Source organism: Phaethon aethereus (genome assembly GCF_964289735.1).
Source record: "Phaethon aethereus genome assembly, chromosome: 1".
Classification (NCBI taxonomy): domain Eukaryota; kingdom Metazoa; phylum Chordata; class Aves; order Phaethontiformes; family Phaethontidae; genus Phaethon; species Phaethon aethereus.
The window spans coordinates 4,814,696-4,831,559 of record NC_138575.1 but is presented as its reverse complement, the minus strand read 5'-3'; the positions used below and the strand labels follow the sequence as shown (position 1 = coordinate 4,831,559).

At 47.3% G+C, this 16,864-nt stretch overlaps 1 protein-coding gene across 1 annotated transcript in view; it reads right to left on the bottom strand.

Moving 5' to 3' along the window:
* Positions 1–806: 806 nt before the first annotated feature.
* The window catches only part of LOC309404608 (store-operated calcium entry regulator STIMATE-like), a gene marked incomplete at its 3' end in the record, with an annotated part of 36,530 nt that continues 20,472 nt past the window's right edge, over positions 807–16,864 (bottom strand). Inside the window, 6 exon segments of the mRNA XM_081999117.1 lie at positions 807–920; positions 1,579–1,660; positions 1,662–1,690; positions 7,508–7,624; positions 8,716–8,799; positions 9,901–10,013. Coding sequence (XP_081855243.1) covers positions 807–920; positions 1,579–1,660; positions 1,662–1,690; positions 7,508–7,624; positions 8,716–8,799; positions 9,901–10,013 — 539 coding nt within the window.

Genomic DNA, 16,864 nt, shown 5'->3' with positions numbered 1-16,864 from the left:
TAAAAGGAAAGTAGTCAACTTACAGTTCCCAGTAAACCCTCACTTGTAAGGTGGCAACTGGGACTGATCTCCAAGTCTTTTCTGGTCTGGAGTCCAGCACAGGCTGATGCTGCAGCTACACACTGAAGTGGCTCATACAACCCATCTACAGAAACTGAGCACTGTTTACCAGGACAGCCCTGCTGCAGAAAGACAATCTGCCCTGTGAGGAACCGGTTGGGAAAGATTTCAACAGATCCCCTTTGTCCCCTTTACAAAGTTAAGGTTTTGCAAAACATTAAGCATGTGAAGGCATTTCATTTATGAAGCAGTTTTAGGTCAAATATTTATTGCATTCCTTATAAAACAGTAAAAAGCATCAGATCCTCTGAGACAATCTTCCCAATTCAAGACATTTAAATACATATTGCAAACCAATTCTTTTGAGTATTGTGCATATAAAAGTGTCACAGTTCAGGCAGTACAGGATAGATTTTTTTCTTTTCTATAAAAAAAAGCAGGCAACCTTTTGATTTCAGTCTCTAGCCCTGACAAAAAGTTACACCCAGCTGGCCAGCCAGGGGAAGTACATATCCATATCCCTAACCTCAACGTGTCTGCATGTGTACAGGTCAGGGTCAGACAGGTAAAGCAGATACTGCTCAAGCCTGTACAGCATGCACAGATACCATCCCAAAGAGACAGCAGGCAAAAGGATCACTGCAGATCCATAGGGATCAACTAGCATTCCCAACCCTGCCCTTCCTCGGCCAGCTCAGGGATCACAGTGCTACTTCCCTTCCTCCACCTCCCTTGTCTCGGTGCTGTCAGATGACCACTTGATAGCTGGGCTGCTTCATCTTCTGATTTGTTCCTGGGAGTCCTGAAATATCCTGGTCGCTTTCAGACTGATCAAAATCCATGTCTGGAGACAGTAACACCTGAAAGGAGAAGAGACAGATGGTGATGGAGTGAAAGTTCTCAGCTCTTCTTGATACTGCTTACTGAAGGGGTCAAGCACCCCAGAGGGGCCTGCTGCAAGATCTGATCCTCACTGGCAGATGGGTAAAGTCTCAAGGTCATCTTGACCATCTCTCCAATGACAGCCAGACAGATTTGGGTGCAGACACCATGATGATCTGGTGTCCCAACCCCCCACCTTGAGACCAGAACAGGCAGCTAAAAGCTCTGTTCACCATGGCACAGGACTCACAGACTTGCATGTCCAGGCCAAGCTGCAGCCTCAGTGGAGATGTACAAAAACTAGGCCACATACTTTGTGAACAGCTGTACCAGACATGGACCTTATCCCAGGCCCCCAGCTGCTAGCTATCTCCCGAGCTCAGCCAGAAGAGCAAGCAGAGCTACAGGGTTAACTTCAGCCATGGCCAGCAAGCTTAGGAGCAGTGTGTCCTAGCCTGGTAGCATCTTATGTCTACCTGGCACAGCAGCTCCTGGCTCAGTCTGAATTGTGGGAGCCAAAACAGAGCACTGAAACCTCTCCCCGGTACCTCTCCAGGTAAGAAAGCCCACAGCTTTGCTGCATGATCAAAAGGCTGCCCATTGCCTCCAGGAACACCTACGCTCTCAGTAGCTAACTTCAGACTTGAAGCTACCAACAGGCTGTTTTGAGCTAACTGGCTGCCACCGGCCTGGAGCATTTGCACGATGCAGATGGAGCTATACGTGGGGCATCCTCCAGCCACATCATCTGGAAGAAGAAAAAGGCCAGATTTTACTCGGGCTATGGCTGCACTGAAGAGCTGAAACCTAATGCCAGCCACCAGGCTGGATGGACAAGTAGTTTGCAGGGTAATATTCATGGCTTGACAGATTGTTTGCTCAACCCTGTCCTACCCCTTCTTCTTACCTCAAACACTCAGCTTTGGGCAACAGAAGCCCTACTGTCGTTACCTCAAAAATTAGCTACATCTAAGCACAGTGGAAGTGCAGTCAACCCTTGTGCTACAGCTTGTGTCAGACCCAGCAGTACGCAGGACCTCAGTCAAACCATGGGATTTTTGGTAAACACTAGTCATCCACATCAGAAGCCTGGCCAGGTCCTTGGCACCCCATTCCCCAATTCTACAGAGGGGCACAAGCCTAACAGCACAGTCAAGGGCCTTCAGTTTTATTTCCCTAGATGAGCAATGCCAACAGCCCTTTCCCCCTCCTTCACTTGCCCATCACAGGGCCCAAATAGCATCATTAGTTCATGACTGATGCACGAACAAGGGGCAGGTACCACAACCCCCACAAACCGAGCTTCCTCCAGCAAGGCAGTGTAGACCTCCCACCCAAGCCTCAGCCCCACCTGACCCCACTTTGCTCCAAAAACTGAACCAATGCACTATGAAGCCTCCCTGTGCCTGACTGACAGCAGTCTTCCAACTCAAAGGCACAAGTCAAGGGATGGTGCATGGGCCTTTCAACCAAGCATGTTCACCCACAGAGTGTCCCCAACAGCTCAGAGTCCAGTCCTGGAGCTAGGGCAAAACCAGGAGCATGGGGGAATTAGTCTTATCCTTGGCTATCTCCAGGCACAGTTGTGAATTAACATGCCCTCCACTTGTCAGCACTTAGGCAGCACATGGGGCCAGTCACCACAGCAACAAAACCACTAAACAGGAAAAACAAACTGCAATGAGTCAATGACTTCAAAGCAGCAGAAGGGCCGCAGGGCAAGATTTCCTCCCCACCCTCACACACACTCCAGCCGATGTTGTTATCTTCACAGCGGCACGTCAGACAACTCAAAGGATAGCAGTAGATCAGATTAAGCTCTCTTGTTGTCCCCCCATTGGACTCAAGGAAATTTTTTTTTTTTGTTCAAGACACACACTGGAAAGTTTCCATCTCTTCCAAGTGAAGATTACCTCTGTTTATTATATTAATATTGTGATAGTGTTGAACCTGAAAAAATGGGTGGGTAATTAGTCACACAGCATTATAAACTCCCTGAACTCTGACAGGCTGCAACAGGCTAGTTTTGGGGCCTGATGAACTGGTAATTTCAGTGGGTTTCAGCTGCAAACTCAAATCCCCTTGCAGCCAAGTGTGGCTCACTGAGCAGGCACTAAGCAGTGTGCATCCAGACCATTCAGGCTGCCACCAGCCCACCATACAAAGCTGCTTGAGCCAACAGTCCCCAGTAAACTTTCCACAATTCCGCAGCGAGTTCCATCACGAGACAGCACCTCATTGCTATGACAGTCACGGGACATACCCTTAGATGTGGTTTTCAAGCCAAACTCCAGTTGGGGAGTTTTCAGCAGAACTTGGACAAGGCGCTTCCCCTGCAGATGCGTCCAGGTCAGGATCATCAGCGGGTCAGTGGCACAGCTGGGAATGGACCACGATTTCCCAGTCCTGGGACAATGTGCTACTGTCTCACACAGCAGTTCTTAAATACTTCATGCATTCCTCCTCACACCAGGAGGCCAGCAGCTTGCAAAACAACATGGTTAGGCTACCAAAACAGGGCTGCCCATGCGCACTGCCAACTTCTCCTGTTTGGGGGAAGAGGCTGCCTACTGGTTTGGTACTCCATCCAAGCAGACCCTTCAGATAATGAAGCCATTATCTCAGTGGCAGAGAAAGAGATTGCACAGACAGATGAGAACTGTGACAGAGGTTGTAAACCAAAGAAGCTCTGGGGACACTTCCCTGCTAGACATGGAAACCTGTTTGCCTAAAGCTCCACCAGCTTGGTGTAGAGGTAGGAACCGTCCCCCACCTCCTGCATCTGAGCTTAGATGAGTTCCCATCAGTCAGTAGGACTGACAGGTGGGACAGTCTCCTTCCAGAGGCAGCTCTATGTCCACCTTCATTTAGCATTCCCATAAGGACCAGGCACCTTAGTTCATCTTCAGCTATTTAAAAATCAGCTCGGTTAAGCAACCAGCAAATCAAACTTGCTCTTGGAGTATTCGTCAGTACTTAAAAGCAAGCAGCGTAAGTATTGGCATTCATCAGCCTCTTCATCTAGGGGTTTGCCAAAAGTCACAACTCCTATGAAAGGAATTGAGATAGGTGCTGAACTCGATGCTGAACAAAGGCAGGTCCCCACATAGTGTATTAGCTTTCCTCCCAACCTTAAACTAGCCTCTAGTTTCACCCTAATGGTTCTCACAAGTACCACTGTTATTAGACCAACTTTTGCTTTAAGGCTCATCTCTGAAAATGTAAGCCTTCAGAAAAGGAGCAGAAAGTCACTCCCCTCCCTTGGGAAAAAAACCAAACAAACAAAAAACAAAAACAAGTTCAAAAAAGATCAAATAAAACATTATTAAAGCTGACTTGTTTTCCTGAGTGGAGGAAACAAAGAAATCACTGATAAGATTTAAAGTTTACTGGCACTTGCAAGGGCAAGGGAAAAGAGACTCAGGTCAAGGGCAGGGCACATGCAAAGCAGAAATAAGGGCCATGCAGATGAATGCATTTCCCCAGCCTGAACAGCACTGGATTTGGACTGGCACTTTTGAGAGATCTCTTGCCACCCCATGACAGAGGGCAAAAGACAAAAAAGACTGTGTGACGATTTACCAAGGTAAGGCACAAGTCTGAAACAGAAAGCTTTAAGACTGACTTGGAAGGAATGGTGAAATTCTTCCAGCCACAAGAGTGAGCTTGTCCCTTTCAGGGTTTCAGTGTAAAAAAAAAAAGTTCAGTGTTTGCTCCATTATAAGCAAGAGCCTATTGTCACATCTGTGGCTCACCAGAAGAGCCTTAAAACCCACAAGAGGCTGCCAGTTCTTTGGTCTACACTGCAGCCAGAGTCAGGAAGTGATACCAGAGGCAGGACTGCTGGTTGCTGGTTTCTTCTTGCTACCCAGCTGGTCTACCAAGCCAAGGACAAAGCTGAGTTTTCCTGCTATCCCTATAAAAATACTGAGTATGGGTTTTTATCAGGTTAACTTCAGCCCCTTCTTTCCTCCTCTTTTTCCAAACACAGGCTGCTAATTCAAGTGAAAGTAATGACACTCTCTATTGGTAAGATAGGCAGAGGGTTGAAATTCAAGAAGGCAGCATGATGGGGAACTGTTGGCGCCTGCTGCTAGACAGTCCTGATGAACCCTGATAAACCACAGGACACATTAGCCTCAGCCGGCTCTGCCCTGTACAGATGCTTCTCACCTCCCCTCCTCCCCTGGGCAGCAGGGAAGGAAGAAATTCCCCCATTTGAACAGGTTATTAGCAGCAATGATCCCAGCAAACCCTCATTTTCTGTTTCCGAGCCTCAACACCAGCCAATCCAGCTGTAGGGCCCAGCCATACAATACAATCTTTAATTTATAGCCTAAAAAGTTAACACATCAAGCAGGAGCTATGGATATATCTTGAGGCCCAGTGCGAAGAAGCAGAATTGGAAAAGCAGGTCACCCACTTCTGTATTTCTTCACTATCTTCCTTCTCTGCCCAAGCTATTTGTTGGGCCAGAGGCACAGGAACATGTCTGACCAGAAAGGAGGCAGTCCCTGTAGACTGCTCCCAGTACAAACTGGTCCCCTTGGTAGCTCCACTACAGTAACAGATCAGAGGGTTTCAAGATGGACAGATGACCTGCACATTAAAGGTCTCAGCAAAAATTTGCCTGAGAAAAGGGTCAAAGTACTTGCAAGATGGGAGAAGCCTTTGACAGCAAGAGTCAGACTGTGGGAGTTGTTTCTATCACTTGAAACAACCTGTCTAGGTTGAGCTACCAGAAGACTCTTTCCTAGATTCTGGAGATTAACAGGTATCTTCCCTTCAGATTATTCAAAACTGAGCTAGAGGCCACAAAGCACTTGCCCCCACTTCAGTGGAGTAAGGCAGAGTGTCAACTCCATTTCCATGGAGGACCAGTAACTGCGACACCATCCATATACCCACAGCAGCCACCATCTGTGGGACTGGACACTGCAAGTTTAGGTTCAAAAGGCTGGAAAGGAGGTTGGATGTCACCTCCTTACCCTTGCTTCCAAGCTGGTGTAATTTTAACTGATCTTAAACCTTCAGGAACACACCAGCACATCCAGGCAGTAAGGCAGACCTTCACCATCAGCTTTACATTTGGAGCAGACTTCCAGCCTAGCTCTTTTAAGGAAGTGCCACTCTTGAACATCAGTTACCACCAAGAAACCAGGACTGCACCATAACCAGGGACAAGTTCATGCCCAGAGTTAATCCACCTTGACATCCTAGGTATGAGTTCTTAGCATCAATGCATAACCATCAAGACATACTGGCACTGCCCAGCTCAGGCCTCTCTTCCCTCCTCCCTCCAAATCAATAGGGATCTCTCAAGGATGCCCTCACCACACACACCACTCCAGCAACCCCCGGGACACATTGTTCACATATTTCAAGCAACCTCGCCAAGCTCCAACTGTTTATCTGGAGGCAGGGCCAGGAGGAGTGACTCACTTGTCTCAACAGCTGCTCACATCTGCCAGGCTTTCCTTCCAGAGGGAGGATTCCTCCGACTCCACATCCCCACGAGCAGCAGGCACTTCCCCCCTGCACCCTTGAGCCGTGGAAGCCATGGCTGCTGTGCAGACCACCAAGCACATCATTAAATACTATTACCTCCATGTGCATTGCAATGTCACCAGTAATTGGCCATCCCACCCACAAGAGCTGAGTTACTCTTTATGAAAAGAGCTCTCGGAGCAAGAACTATTTCTGTTCATCCTAAATTCCTCAGCAGAAACTACTCCAGGAGCCAGCCTGCGGCTGCCAGAAGCTATCTTATCTCCGTGAGTCGCCAGTGAACTGCAGGATATCAGCAGTCGTTCACAGAGCGCTTGAAAGAGGGTCTGGTTGCCAGGGGAAGGAAGGGAATTCAACCCAGTGACTCAGGTTGTGGTCTCTGCCCAAAAGCCGATGCAAAGCACAGACACCGCCTGCCCAGCAAACCACGCAACATGGACAAGGACAAAGTCTGCTGGGACTAGAGCACTTTCTCCCCCCTCCCCCCCCAATTTTTAAGTGTCAAGCTCGGACTACGCAAAAAACCAGCTTCCTACAGTTAAGGGACCATCATCTGGCTGAAAAAATACCAAATGCTGACAAAAATAGGATTCCCAGCTAGGCCCTGTCCTCTAAAAAGGATGCTACCAATTCAAGTAAGGAAAGCAAGCTCATCTAAGCCAAGATTAATTACAATTAAAAATGGGAAAGTGTAACGAGATGGTACAGAGGTACCCACCAGCTTCAGCCTGCCACTCCAACAAGCCCACAGAGGGTAGTGCAAAAGCTAGCTCATCCCTCACAAGATACTGTCATCACTTAGGGCAATATTTCAGCAACACTTCGTAGGCTGTAATAATTGCTTTTTGTTAGACACAGCCAGGTCATCCCAGAAATCATCCCTCTGTTGATCTCGGCTACAAATATGGAAAGTCCGTTTGACTCTGGGTCATTGATCACAGGCATGAAGCATCACCCTAGGTCTACGTGACTGTACGTTGCGTGACTGTGGTGAAGCACACAGACCATGCCACAAGCTTGCAGTGTGGTCTGAAACACAGGACATCCTTGGTCTTACCTGAGATTCCTCAGTCCTTCTAGCCCGAGGAGTTTCTATGGAGCCATTGATGTCCAGGGTGTCCTTCTGCTTATGTTTCCTCATGATCAAGCTGTCCACAACCCAGAACATTATGGCCTTGGGGAGAATGAAGTTGCATGAATAGAGTGCAGAGACCAAAATATAAAGTCATTCAATCACAGCTACTTTTTCTCTTTTTGGTTTCTCCAGATGTCCAGCTCTGATCAACCTAATTTAATATCTAAATTAACCCTGCACCAAGTGTGTCCATGGGGGTTGGATAAGTCAGATTCCTGAGACCCCTTCTCACATAAATCTTATTGATTCCACAGTTGCTGAAGACACAGTAAAGAAAAAAAAAATTAAAAATAGGCCAAGTTTCCACCAGGAAATACCCATTGAATGAAGCTCCATTCCAGGTTCACCAACTCTGTCTGCATCAGTCACTGATCAGTTCTTTGAGAACCAGAGTTTGCTTTCAAATAAGGAAATGCAGCCTGGCGTGGGGAGAGAGGCTGGTAGCATGGGCAGGTAACCCAACTTTGCCAGTGCTGCATCCATAGCAATGCTCATGGTATAAACTGAAAAGAGTTCGACTCAATCCTTGTTCAGGAGGGATCTGAATATTAACATCTTGCTCTCATTTCCCATCTTAGCAGAAACTAATCAGCAGGCCAAAAATTACCCAGAATCAGGGGAACCAGGAAAAAGCTGGAGCTTTCAAGAGGTTTTACCAAACCAGTTTTGCAAAGATCCATAGTCCTGGGTAACCCGAACACCTTGCCTTGCTTTAACGCAATATGAAGTCTAGCCATTTGGCTAGACTGGCAGGTTGGCCAAAAGTGACCACTGATAAGCCATCAGGAAGGATGGTTTTAGGAACTTAAAGGGCTTTGGGGCATTCCCATGCCTGTAGCTTGCTGCCAAGATACAGTCCTCAGCTAATGAACCCCAGTTTTCTTCAGTCATCCACCCAGCAGCTTGGACAAAGAAGCAGGAATTAGGAACAGAGACTATTGCAGGGGAGTAGTGACATATTTATGTATTCATGACAACAAATATATTTGTTTCCACTCTCCTACACCCTGTCCCAGCCACTTCACTTACTCAAGGCTGCCCCAAGCCGGCTACTGTACACGCCTCCCATTGGGGACACACACCGTAATTTCCAAACCACCCCACCCCGTGCTTGCAGAGGCATCACTTACATTGACTATAAAAGGCACAACAAGCATGACCAGGACAAGCTCCAGCTGGGGGTTTGGGATGTAACCCAGGAGGATCTGCTGAAGCTGCAGAGGAGAAAGCATTTAGCAGCATTATTTGAACAGCTCCATTATGAGATCTTTGCTACAAACTGGTTGCCGCCTTATACCAGTCTCCTAGTTAGGGCTCTGCAGTCTTTGCTTTAGCCCAGCTCTTAGAAAGATATCATGGGCTGTTCTGTTAGCCCAGCTGCCAAAAGACAGGATTTTGTACAGATCAAGAAATAAATACTGCTAGTCTTTCAGTTTAACTACTCAAGACAACTGGTGGGACTTTCCTTGGCTCTTTGGAGCCCAGCTGCAAAATAAGGACACCAGCCATGCGTGGTAAGTGTGGAGAGGAATCCAGCAGCATCTTTGGATCTAGCAGTGCGTGCTGCTGAACATGTTCATGTCCAAGTCAGCACTGTAGGCTACTGGGTTAGAAAGACAAGCACTTAACAGGAACAGGTAAGTGCTCCCAGATTGCTATAAATAACTCTTCAGTCAAGTCACATCAGCCTGTGAGGTACTAGGCACTATGTGTAAGTACACTCAATACTGGAGTTACCCATCAACAGCCAGAATTGTTTTTTATACCCGTCACACCTACCTGCCACCAGGTATGTGGCTACAACTGCCACAGGATTATTTTTATTTTTTAAAAGAGAAACTCCTGATCAACACAATTACCACCACATGAGCTTCCACACAGAAATGGTTGTGAGGGCAGGGAGGACAGCATGCTACTGGGATAGTTCTTTCCAAATTAACCTCTAAAAGCCCCCCTAGTTTAGGCATGGGTTCACAAAACACCGACATGAACTGACTTGATGAGATAATATAGAAATCCTGCAGCAGAACTGAAGTGGCTCAGCTGCCAGCCCAGCCCATTTTATCCTTCCAAGGATGGAAAAGAAAATCAAAGCATTTTATTCCACTAGCTTTTGACTAGCAAGAGAACATACCAAAAGCCAAACTGTTAGAGTCATGTTTCCCCAAACTTAAGTAGTAGCTAATGATTACAGAGATATGTCAACAAGTTATAAGGATTAATGACCTACAATGATGGGGACCACTAACAAGGCAAAGATGACAAGGAACAAACCACAACAGCTGTGGCTAGAAAAATACAGCTCAGGAGCTTACCTTTGTCCAACCAGGGATAAGCAGGACAAGGCTAATCACAGTCTTCTCAAAAACCATTATCAGCAAGTAGAGGATACACTGGCCAATCCAGGCAGCAGCTTGTGGAGGGTCACCTGGGAAAATAACGTATTAAGTCTGAGACAGAGGACAGGAGAGGACAGCCTTGTTGCCTCACACTTGGTACCTGAGCTGGATAGAGGGATAAGGAGGTGTTTCCATATTGCAAGTTTTGTAGTGAGACAAATATTCAATATTGAACTTAAAAGTTCGCAGAGAGATTTTCTATCTATAGTTGTAGGAGAACATGCCTGGGGTAGAAAGGTTTGGGGTCCCTGGCAAGTCTACAAGTCATTACTCCATTGAAGATCAAAACATACCAAGATCTAAGCTGAAATCTTCCTAGTTAAAAAAAAAAAGTAAGTCTGACTTGTATTAGAAAAAATTTAGCAGACTTGCATCCCTCACTAGTTGCAGTTTGTTTTGCATCTTTGCAAACTGATGTCAAGAAACAAGCGCAGCAAGGCAAAAACGCACCCCGTTTCCATTTGTGCAGACTGCTCGTATCAGGGCAGCTATTGGTCTTTCATAGTGCAGTTGTGCTTTTGAATTAAATCTGGTTATAAGCAAGAGAGCTCTCCCTCATGAGACACCACATACACCACTACCACCACTGGCCTTTTGTTCTAGAAGCCAGGTCTCTTTCTACTCCATTTAGGGCTGATCTGAACTGGAGACAACAATTAACCAGACCTCTGGTTAATGTGAAAGGCAAGCAAGTAACAAAGGAATTTCAGACATGACTCAAAAAGCCTCCAGATCCCTCCCTGACACTAATGCTATCTTTATTCATCTTCCTCCTGCCCTGCTCTCTGTTCCACCAACATGCCTCTGAAATCCATCAAAAGGAGAAAGCCACCACCAAAAGTCTTCTTGCCTTGCATCTCCTCCTCCATTGCCTGTCCTTTCTAGATCAACTGCTTTGCTGAAGCAAGTCCTACAAGTGTCCTACAAGGCAGGCAGGCAGCTTCTGTAAAAGGGGAGATGCACAGCTCTTGTCTCTGCCTGAAGATCTAAAATTCCCCATGTTTGTCCAGCAACCCCAGCACTTGCAGACACTCCTGGGCTCTCAAGGGCCACAGCTGAGCAGTATCCCAACTGCTTAAAGGAAAAGCCATTCCTGGTAACTCTAAAGAGACCGGGTCAACTTTTATGAGTCTTGGTTTCGATAACAAATATGTTCTACTCCACTTGGGGGAAAAGAATGCACAGAGCCTTGGAGATGCATTTTTCCCTCTCCTTCAGCCACCGATGGGCATTGCCAGTATCCACCCCATGGTACTGAGCTACTTTGAGCTGGATGGATATAGGGGTGTGAGGGGAGGAAGCCCTGCTTGTAAAAGGGTGCGAGTATCCCCTCTGCTCAAAGCACAGACCACTAAAATCCTCCTTGGAGAAAGCTCCAAAGCTCAGAAACCTCAGCATCCTATTCAAACAGATCCTTACAAGCATGCATTGCTTTGGGGCATCAGTAGTTTCGTTTTCCCCTTGCCTGGTACCCTTTTGTCAAAGTACCAGAGATTTAATTTCTCTTCATCTTGGGAAACCTAGAAAAATCTGCAGAGATGGGTCCCCTCCACTTCCCCCCACCATTCCAGTGGACAGGAGCAGCTCACAAAATCCTGGCCATTGTCAGACTGATAATCCTTTCTGAATTAAAACTAATCCAAAGAGCAAACCCCAAGACAAGACACTGCTGGACTGACACTCCTCTATACAAGGACCAGTGAGTATCCTGCACAGTCCTCTATAAAATAAAATTAAAAATCAGTCATTAAAGACATCACCTGCAATTTGCTTCCTGCCAAGCCTTACCCACCCTGTTGCCAGCAACAGCCTGAAAACGTCTGGTCACCAATTTCAATACAAGAAGCATAAGCTTGCAGTCCTAAACAGAATTTTTTTTTTTTTTTTGCTGATGAAGTGAACAGCTGGTTATGTGATACTTGCTGTCTGAGCAAGAGACAGGGGCTCCATTGATCCAGGTTTTAGAGCAACTGACTCAAAAAGAATCAATGTTAATTAAATATGAATGTTTCCAATGGGGTTCTTATCAAGTAATAAGTAAAAGCATATTTGCATTGTTAACAACGATAATGGTACCATATCTATTACATGTGCTTGCTTCAGCTGTATGCACCCTGCCAGCTGGTTATCATCTTCCCAGTCTCATCAGAATATCTCAGCTCTGCAAAAAAATATCTCAGTATCTGGCTTAGGAAAACTGCAGCATTTCCTCTTTACCACTTGAATACAAAGGTAACCCCTGCAACACTGGTGTCCAGCATTGAGCCGGAATTCGGAACTGCAACTTTGCAAGGGAACCCAACCCACCGCGAGATGCCGACGCTCGATGTGCTGTCAGACGGCAGCGGACTGGGAGCTCTGCCCCACTTTTCTCAGCACGGTACAGTAGAGTCACGGCAGGGGAAGGCAACACCAGTAGTTTGTAAAAGCACATTTATCCAAACCACTATGCAAACCTCCAGCCACACAGACCAGCAGCGCATACCAGGATTTAGTAAGAGCTGGTATCCAACCAAGCCCAGCTCCAGGGGGATCTGCTTCCCAGCAAGGGCGAAACAGGTTTGCGTGTCTATTAGTCCTTGTCCCGTCATTTGTTAGCAACGTACCAAAACATTTGCCTCGTTGCAAAGCTACAGCTAAGAAGTGGAGGCATACAGCTAGAGTCTCCGGGCCAAAGACCTCGGAGTGATCACCTTGCATCCCAGCTTTTTCATTGTCCAAGCCATGATGGAGAAGGAAGCAAAGGAGGGGAGAGGGGAGGACGGGGAGGCCAGGGGTGCAGAGAAGCTGCTGAGCTGTGAGGACAGCACGCAGAGCGCGCCGGGCCCGCGGGCAGCCCCGTGCGGGGGGGGAAGAAAGAGGGAGCCAGGAAGGTTACGTGGGAGTGCAACCGGCAGAGCCCGCAGAGGATTTTGGAAAGCTCACGTCTCCGCTCCCTGGCAGGCCACGGCTTAATGGGTGGTCTGCAGAGGAGACGGGACTGGTGTTACGGGCAGCTGGCAATTAAAGGCCGGTGTCAGAGATGCTTCGACCCTCCTGAAGCACAGACAGCCTCTCCCACCAGACGCAGGTGCCTAGTTGTCTTTGGTACAGGTTAAGTATAGTGGGTTTTTTTTTTGCTTCATACCTCAAGACCAACCAATTCTCCTATGAACCCCCAGGTTACCATCCCCCATCAGAGCTCCGAGTACAAACAAAACAGGAAAACAAACATATCCATCGTGTTCTTGCTGCATTTGAACTCTTTCCCTTTTGCTCTGTGTTGTCAGCTGTGCTGTGTCCCCGTGGGGGAGACAGGACTCTCAGCCACAGCATCCTTTGCAAGCCGGCTCTTCTGCCCTGCAGTCACGACGGCCCTTGCGAAACACTTCCCTCTCATCTCAGCTTGCCCAAAAAACAGCAGCAAGTTTGAGATGTCTCCTAAATACCTACCCCCCCACACCCTTCTGGGGATAAGAGGTCACTAACATTTATCACCACAAACAGCGGGCTGTGATTCTTAGTTTTGCATGCTGTGCACTAGACAGCCCTAGCCAGGTTTTGGCTAACCCAGGTGATACACAGGCACTAGAAAAGACAACCTGCTTCATAACCCGCCCTAGGCATGGACTTGTCCATGTCTCCAAGGTTAACAGCTCCTCACCCAAAAAATTTTCCTTTTACTTTCAGTTCACAAGAAAGCCATCAAATTGCTCCTGAGTTTTCTTGAGGTTTGACAACCTTTAGAAAAAAGGAAAACTTTTTCTCCCTTGGCTAGAGAACAGTTTTTACTGTGCAACTGCAAGATCCCACCTAGGGAACCCCACTTCTCCAAGACCAGAGGTCTGCCCCTGTAAACTTGCCAGTGAAGCTGGCTTACAGGGCACATGCAAGTGGTACAGCCAGCCTACGCTACCAAGAGGGACATACCTGCACCCCTTACTACCCACCACATCCCACCTTGTCAAAGCTGCCTCCATCACAGCATGGAGCTTCAAATACTCGTATTTCTCACTCTGGTCTTTTCTGCATCACCTGCAGAAGGTGCTGTGAATCTCCCCCACAGTTAGAGGGACTTCAGCACTTTTTACATGTCTGAGGGTAAGCAGTGGAAGCATATGGGAAGAGACCTACAGACCTATGCAGAGGCCAGATTTAGCCATCAGCTCTATCATCTTAAGCAGCTGAAAATTGTTACCGTTTTGCAAGCTCTTCCTCCTCCTGTTCCGTTCTGAGCTTTGTTTTCAGACTAAGGGATGGGATGTTTCTGCACAGGAATCCATCCTGGAGCACAGAATTAGACAGGACTTAATTCTTACCCCTGACAGGAAGATCAGAAGCTGTCTCCACAGTTACTTTTTACTGCATCTTGGTCTCCCAAGGACAGGAGGCTGCTCTGTACCAAAATAACACAGGATAAAGATGAAAATGAAATGGCAGCATGGCCCAGAGGGCTGCAAGGATGACTTCAGCTATAGATAGACAGTGGCTCATTTCCTCTTCACCGAGGAGCTCAGCTGGTTGCTCCTTACCTCAGCAGGTTTGAAGTCATCCAAGGACCACTGATCCACCTCAGAGTGGCCGTCATCCAAGTCTAACCACTAATTCATCTAACTGATTAATGTCAGCAACACCCAAGTCACCATCTACTGGCATCTCCTCAGGGAAGAGGGAGTCTTTGGTGTGGTCCGTAGACAAGCCCGTAAGATAGACTGGCCACATCTCCTCCTTCCACAGTTAGGATGCAAGGCTGGAAAACTTGAGCTGTTGAGCTCATCCCAGCTAACCACACACCTCATTTAGGTGCTGGCTTCCTACAGCAAGATGGTCAAAGGCACCCTCAGATGCACCTTAATGTCTTTAATGGATCAACTGCTCTCCAGAGGTGCCCTGCTCCACAGATGAGAGAGGCTGCTTCTTACACAAAGCGTTTCCATTACATAAGTCTAGATGAGTGCCTACAAGACTGTTTCTGCCACACAAGCTCGCCAGACAGCAAAAACCAATCTGCTACCTGGAGGCTAAACCCAAAAATAATAATAAAAAAAGATGCCCTCCTCTTTGCTGTGTCCAGAGCTTCCCTTTCCTTGTAGGAGAGCGCGGAACTGGTCCAAAGGATCTTTGTAGCCTCCCCATCACACCTGTTAAGAGATTACATGTATTGTGCTCCCTTTGAACACTTCCAGTTTCTTGTCCCCAATCCTAGCTAGAAGGTAACCCAGGACATCTCAGCTCTACACAGTGACTCCACCACCAGCCTCTCCTTTCAGCTTAATTAACATCCTTTGCTCAAATCTTCTTATAGCCATCTCACCCTGATAAACAACCTCCTACACCCCAAACGATGCACACACTGCATTTAGACCATTCTCCTCCACCAGCATTGGTGGTGCTCCCCACCCCACCATCAGCAATACCTCCTTGGTGCAGACCTAAAACCACTGGTGTCTGAAGCAACCTCACAAACACGTGTGTCATATTCCGCTTCTGCGTGGGAGTCCAACTGCTTGCAGAGCAAAAGCAGCGCTGCTTGAGGTATTTGAGTTGTTACCACACAACAGGATTAGTTTTAATCCAGCCTGCCTAATGTACCAAGCTGTCAGCATAGCCCACGTGTTACTGCCAGACAGCTTTATTTATGGTCTTTTGGGGACTGTGCGCGCGCCGAGCCGGTAGGAAAAAAGCTTAACCACAGCCAAAGCAGAGGGTTCAGGGGGCTGAGGAAAAGTGAATACTTGAAAGCACTGAGTGATATGGTGGGGATAGAAAAAGCCAGTAAAAACCTCTTAAGAGATACTCAAACAATACCTCCAAAACCAAGGGATCTAATTATCAGTGCCAAGTACAGAGGAGGGCAAGACATAGCAGGAAAACATCTGAATTGCACAGGAGTGCTCACTCTGAGGGCAAGAATGGGTTTTGAGAGACTGGGACCTGACCAGCAATTGCACCAGTTACGGGCAGGACAAGTTGGCATCAGAGCAGCCAGATGGGTCCAGCGGACATCCCAAACCCTCTCTAGCATGTTCTGCATCTGAACTACTGGAGAATGTACAGCTGGAATCAGTCTCCAGTTTGCAGTGTCACACCGCTGCTCTGGGTCTTCGGTCCCTGGAGATACTGCTATTGCATTGGGGTAAAGACTGCTGCCATCAGCCAGATGCAGGAAGGTTCAGAGCAGGGTACCTGACCACACACTTGACCATTTGAGGATGATCCTCAGTCCTCTCCTTACTTTTTCTCCCTGGCCCTGGAGGTAGAAAGGCCAAACATGCTAAGGACAGGACAGCCCCTCAGATTACAGCTATTTTTAGCAGTATTTCCTCAAGCATTAGCAGCTAGCTCCTCTGGCTGCTTCAGGACGTGGGAACATTTGTTATGGAAATTTTGTACAACATCACAACAGGGCCAAAAGCAGCCTACACAGGTCCTCACTTAAACTCAGCAGCTGGCACACAGCACATTCCCCTGTAACTAAGTTTAACCAGCAGAGTTCAACAGGCCACTAAACAGACTTTAAAGGCCTTCAGGCAACATGCCTTTCCATTTCCAGACAGTGAATGAGCACAAAGCATCAAGCTTAGTCTAGTCAGTGACCGCAACCACAATCATACACAAGCCAGCATCCAGATAGGCATCCAGAGAGGCATTTTCAAGCACCAAGCGAGAACACACTCTTTCTCCCCATCATTTCTTAGTGCTGCTCTTTAGCATTTTACTTGCACGTTGCAGAAACCAGGTGTTAATGCAAATTCATAGTGTTTGCTTACTTGAAAGAAATACTCCAGTATTTCTAAAGTAACGCGTTAGAGTTATTAGACACATCTAATATGATGAACATATGATGAACATATGCCAGCTGAACATGAATCGGCAGCATGCTCAGGTGGCCAAGAAGGCC